Source organism: Triticum dicoccoides, chromosome 4B, assembly GCF_002162155.2.
Source record: "Triticum dicoccoides isolate Atlit2015 ecotype Zavitan chromosome 4B, WEW_v2.0, whole genome shotgun sequence".
In the NCBI taxonomy this organism is placed as follows: domain Eukaryota; kingdom Viridiplantae; phylum Streptophyta; class Magnoliopsida; order Poales; family Poaceae; genus Triticum; species Triticum dicoccoides.
This window is the reverse complement of record NC_041387.1, coordinates 156,598,883-156,604,683: the sequence shown is the minus strand read 5'-3', so window position 1 is coordinate 156,604,683 and position 5,801 is coordinate 156,598,883. Positions and strand designations below refer to the sequence as shown.

The 5,801-nt window shown below is 46.9% G+C and overlaps 1 protein-coding gene across 1 annotated transcript in view; it reads right to left on the bottom strand.

Moving 5' to 3' along the window:
* Nucleotides 1–3,771: 3,771 nt before the first annotated feature.
* LOC119295545 (leucine-rich repeat receptor-like serine/threonine-protein kinase BAM3) overlaps nucleotides 3,772–5,801 on the bottom strand; it is a 7,768-nt gene continuing 5,738 nt past the window's right edge. The window contains exons 3-5 of the mRNA XM_037573971.1: nucleotides 5,465–5,608; nucleotides 5,264–5,383; nucleotides 3,772–4,140 (exon numbers count right to left, since the gene is read on the bottom strand). Of these exons, the coding sequence (XP_037429868.1) occupies nucleotides 3,861–4,140; nucleotides 5,264–5,383; nucleotides 5,465–5,608 (544 nt within the window). The 3' untranslated portion in view covers nucleotides 3,772–3,860. The remainder of the gene's footprint in view (nucleotides 4,141–5,263; nucleotides 5,384–5,464; nucleotides 5,609–5,801) is intronic.

The following is a 5,801-nucleotide window of genomic DNA, read 5'->3' as shown; positions in this document are numbered from 1 at the left end:
CTCTACTCTCACCTTCGTCGCTGCCCGCTGTCCCCGATCCCGGCTGGGGCCACGAGAGACTCGTGAGCCCCCGACTCTCCTAGTACCACCTAAGGAGGTTGAGAGACCTTGGTGTGACTGCGCCTCGAGAGGTGAAGGAGTTCCTCCAGTGCCGCATTGCTCCTCTCCAGCGCCATTCCCGACCGATGTGGACCCTGACCGGCGACCGGGACCGCATGAGGCTTCAGGAGACAAAACTTGCACCAGAAACACTGAGGACGGTGCTTGAGGTCTTGTCTGGCGACCCCTCGTCGGGCGATATACGGCACCGGGGTAGCCTCCTGTATCTCTGCTCGAACAGGGCTGAGTTCCTGGGACAGATGCCTCTCTTTGACGAATGGGGATTGCGTCCGGCTGGCCTTACGGGGCCTTGCGAGAATCCTGTCGCTGTGGCTCCCTTCCTCGCTGCCAGCACCGATCTTGCCCCAAGAGTGGGGGCGGGGAGGCAAGCATCACTTAAGGCTGGAGGCTCGGCTGTCGTGGCGCCGACGCTGCATGGGGTTCTCGAAGCGCCATCCTTTGGAGCTTGTGAAGCCCGCCCTGAGGCGGTCGTCGATGGGGGTATGCAGCCCGCGGCTCTCAAGGCCGGAGTTCCTGAGGCCGCGACAGGCCATCAGGAGGTGGTGCCTGAGCGCTCCCCTCAGTCGGGCACCACTGAGGTCGGCTACCTGGGTGCTTATCCATCCGTGCCACGCACTGGTCCTCACGTCGAGCGCCTGGGTCGATTCTGCATGGACTTCACCGCACTCCGCAAGAGGAAGGAATCTTCGAGTTGTAGTGGTCGTACCTTCCGACCGTTGAAGCATAAGAAGTACTTCGCCATAGACGAGTAACTACCTCATCCTTGTAGTTCTTCTGTTGCTGCTCCCTTTCCTGACTGTGACTCTTCAGGATCCCTCCTGCGAAGCCTGCGGAGTCTCCCAAGAAGCAGCCTCCTCCGTCCTTGCCTTCATCGCTAGCCTTGAGCGTCCCGAGCCTGCATGCTGCCCCTGACGCGGGGTCAGCCGGAGAAGCAGGCCTGCCCGCAGGGTGTCTCGAGCCTATGCCCTTGCTGCCTTTCCTTCGCAACCCTTCCTAAAGAGCAATCAGCTTGCCCAGGGTTCCTCCTCTGGTCGTGGACGATGAATGGTTGGCATCGATCCTTGGCTCTTCTTCAAGGGATGATCCTGCGCCGGTCCAAGTCCCTTGCGGGGCCCGACCAGCGATCGTGGGGGCGCCAGCCCCCAGCCCCCTGCCTAGTGGGGGCGAACTGCTTCAGGGCCCGCCGTGAGCGCTAGATACGGAGGATGACATCGACAGCGTGCTCAAGCTTGCGCGCAAACGAAGCATCGTTCGCCACGAGTTCCTCCGGAAGGCGAGGGATGCGATGGGCCAGCTTGGTGGAGAGCTTGCGAATGTGGATGCGCGCCTTAAGGCCGAGGGCCTACGGCTGATTGAGGAGCGGCGCAAGCTAAAGGTGGCCATCAACCTCGCGCGCCACCAGCGCGAGCTTGACAACGCGAATGTCGTGGCGTCCCTTGCGGCCTCGCGAGAGGCCTGCTCCCTAGCTCTGGAGGAGTCTTGGGAAGCAGATTATCATCGTGAGATCGAGGAGAAGCGTGCGTGGGAGCTCCAAGCCTGGAGCGCCTCCCTGGAGCAGCAAGTGGAGCTGCGTCAGGCCGCCCTTGCGTCGCTGAAGGGGACGCCGGTCGAGGAGGAGGAGGAGCTCCGGAGGCGTGAGGAAGCGCTGATGCTGGAGGCCGTTAAGTGCAATCTTGACCTTTAGTGGTTGGAGACGAGGGAGAGCCAGGTTACCCAGGCGGAGGACGATGTTGGCGCGCGCGAGGCTCGAATCCCGGAGGAGGTCGACCGCTGCGTGGCAGAGGCTTGCGCAGATCTTGTGAGTAGGTATGACTTGAAGCTGAAGATGGTTGACACCGAAGCTGGGTGGCCCCGTGCCTACGAAAGGCATCAATGGCCACCGCCGTGGCAAAACACGGCCACCGTCGTGGCAAAACATAAACGGTCCCAAACGCGGACATGTGCACATAACCAAACTCGGACTCACAAGGCTTATGTCCGCCTACCTGATCAGGATAGTGCGCGCCCATAACCTTCCCTCATTGGAGGCACCGGCGAGAGGCATGACAATAGACCCAGTTAGGTCCTTCCGTAAAGGCAAATGTGATTGCACTGGTCAGCTCGGTTCAGTGGCACCATGACTCAGCCAACAGTTGTTCAAGTTCATTATTATCCGGTTAAACTTGAATGCCATAGGTTGAGCCATAATAAACTAACATGATGCAACAACGATGCATGAACATGACTAGTACAAATGCCCGTGCGTTGCAACATGCAAAAAAATCACAAAACCTGCTACACATGCCATTACTCACATTTCTTATATTCATTTCTGATAAATGTAGTACTACATTTAAATTGATTATCATTTTTCGAAGCATGAATTTTGGACATCAAAAAATCACCATGATGTCCTTCATTTGATGGAAGAGTAGTGGTGCATGGATTAGTCTAATTAATCACTTTCATATTTTGCTCTTTGGAAAAACTATGTGATGCAAAGTGTGAAAAAGAAATATCAGATGTTCCTTCCCAAAGTAAGCATGACTCAAGATCTACACAAATCCATACCCTCTATTTCAACACACATCCATTTGTATTGCCACTTATTATTGCCCTTTCCGTCCTTGGCCTTCGAAACGTTCGGCCCGGCTAAGCTTAGCCGCTCGCTCGACCTTGTCGGAGCGTCCATGTCGTCCATCGGTCGACCACGTCGGCGTATTAACCCTGCGAGCTCTTTCTCAAACCTCCTCTGCTAGTTTCTACGGCTCCTAATGGTTGTTCCAAACAATACATAATTATAATCTAAATTATGTTGCATTTATTTTTGATTTTGAGTGCCTTTTATCAATATGGATTTAAAGTTAATGTTAAAGTTATTTAAAAAATACATAATAATTTATAATCAAATAATTTCTCCACCATATAAAATCTAAAATAAATATTTTAAACTTCCACTTTGAAAGATTAAACTAAAGCATTAAGTATATGCTGGTCACCTTAAATTCAACCAGAATATTGTTTTCAAAGTCAAGTAATTCTAATATTTTTTAGAACAATAGTAGCTTAATTTTGAGTTAAAATAAGTAGGATATTTTTTCAGTATTTATAAGAGAATTCATGTACTGCTGGCTGTTGCTGATTTACAAGGTGATCACTCATGGGATCGATGTACATATCTGTAGTTAATCTATATTAGCGCGCGCACATTTACCTTGGGCGTTTCCTCACGGCACCGTACCTGGTGGAGGTAGACTTGGACTGTGTTCAGGTAGAGCATCGTCGCCATCAAAGATAGATGGCAATCAGAGCAGCGGAATTACATATGCCTGGGAGAAAGACATCCATTGTAGAGTGAAATCTCCTTTTGTTTTTCTCTGATTGTAAGAAACAGTGGGGAATGCTGACAATCACACAAAAAGATCAAAACCATATTGCATACCTGAGTGTCTGGATGTGACTACGAATTACAAATCAGGGTGGATGATCATGTAGGTTCTCATTCACAAATCAGCATGGTGCGAAAAGCAGAATGAGATAAAGCCTGGAAATAGGAAATATCGGACCAGCAAGGAGCAGTCATTACCTTGCTACCGGCCTTTGCATACATAACTGAAAGTGGGATCGGTATTACTTAAATGGTGAAAAAAAATCTTCTAACAATAGCAGTCATTAAAGAAACATGAACAGTTTGTGCATAACTTGGCTATTAGCCTTGGCACGAATTGATTAAAAGTGTTATTAGTAAGACAATTACATTATTAAAAACTAAAAGCTTTTACAAAATAATGGCAAAACTGCATACACAAAAGACAACTTTCATAGCCAGATATATTATCTAATTGACTTGATTTTCTATGCTTCGACATCGTGGACGTAGGGACGGACTCGTACGCATCTAGCCTGCAATCTACACTTTGCACAACGCCATTGGCAGCTACACCAGAGCGAACCGCTGTGCAACTTCTCGTCGGTTCTCTTCTTCTATGTCCCAGCTCATGACAACTTGTAGAAGGAATGCTACATCCGTTTTTCCACAACCTAAAATGAAAAAACTTGGCAGCAAAGGAAAATGTCAAGGAATGAGAAAGATGACATGTCTCTGTCTAAATAGCATAGTTAGTATTACAACAAACAAACCCGCACCAGCTGCCCTAACTGGACCTTCAAATCAAGACCTAGTTTAATATGATCTGGCCAAACTAATCAGTCAATTCATGGAACATATAGTTAATTTTCTATAAGGAAACATATAGTTAGATTGTCCGCTTAAGATCGAATACTGTTTGAAGGGACTGACCAATCTACATAAATCATGAACACATTTTCTACATTTCCTAACTAAAACAACAATGGCTGACCATTGGCTTACGCATACTGTAATAAAAATTGCAAATTGCGGACAAGTGTTGGCCCGGCGTTGGTTTTTGATGACCATATAAATTTACTTTGGTGAAAATAAAATTTCAGTCATAGTGATAGCTCCAGCCTCGAGATAAGAACCAAAAATGTAGTCTCATTGGTTATAAACATCGAGCAGTCCAAAAAGTTGTCGGCTCCAAAGCAGTACGGAACATCATCATAATCAGATATATCCCGAGAATACTAAAGTCCAGATGGGATCAAGAGGAAGAGTCATGCTGGTGGTTGGGTTTATTTTTCTTTTCTCTCGCATGTACCCCTTGTGGTTCACTTAATATGAGGACTGTGGGTCGACCCGTGCATTGCGGCAGGAAAACACAATGCCCAAGGTGTGAGAACAAATATGATAAAGACAGAAGTACCCTCAGGAATTCTTGAGCCGAATCTTCGCGAGCCTATCTTTCAACATGGCATTGTCTAGAGATTTGGGTCTAGGGTTTGTCCAGAGTGAGGTTATATGTGGGGATTTGGGCTGGGTTTCAGGGATGCCAACTCGGATATAATTTACCATTTTGTGGAGGAAATGTTCCCAAAAGAAGTCTGATATTTCTTGAGTCAAAACAGATAATTCTGAAATATTTCAGATATCATTAACATACATGTGACTGCAGGAACAGGGTGGGATTTTTTAACCAAAATCAAGCTTGCTCAAATCCCTGTTTGATTTGAAAATTTAACTCAAGCCTTGCATAATCACGAGTTTAACTCTCACATATGCATGTAGAAGAAAACCTAGACAAACCTTGCAGCGGGCATCCTATTTGAGAAAGTCCTGCCGTGCCGAACCTGAGACTCACACAGACTGATGAGCTCATTTAGTTCAAGAGGTAAATCACCATAAAGTTTGTTTCTTTTAAGAAAGCTGCAATTCAAATAGTAAGGTCAGTCAAGTTTTGAAGTTCGACGTAAATGAAAAAAAACATATATCAAAGTTCGCACGCACATAAATTCCAGGGATAAAATGTTTATTAGCTCTGATGGAATTGATCCATTTAAGTTATTGTACCCCAGATCCAACACCTTCAGCTCTCGTAAATCTACCATCTCTCTAGGGATAATACCATAGAACAAGTTCCTGTGCAGTATACTGTATGGGTGGAAGGAAAATAGATCAGAAAAGTTTGAAGGGCGAACATCATTTCACAAGTACATAAGATACAAAAAGTAATATTTGTAGACATAAGATGCTTTCCTGGTGAGTGCCTGAATGGGCATACAAAGATAAACAGATAGATTTACTATGGTACTAACAATAGGAAAACTACATAAAGCATTGGGTG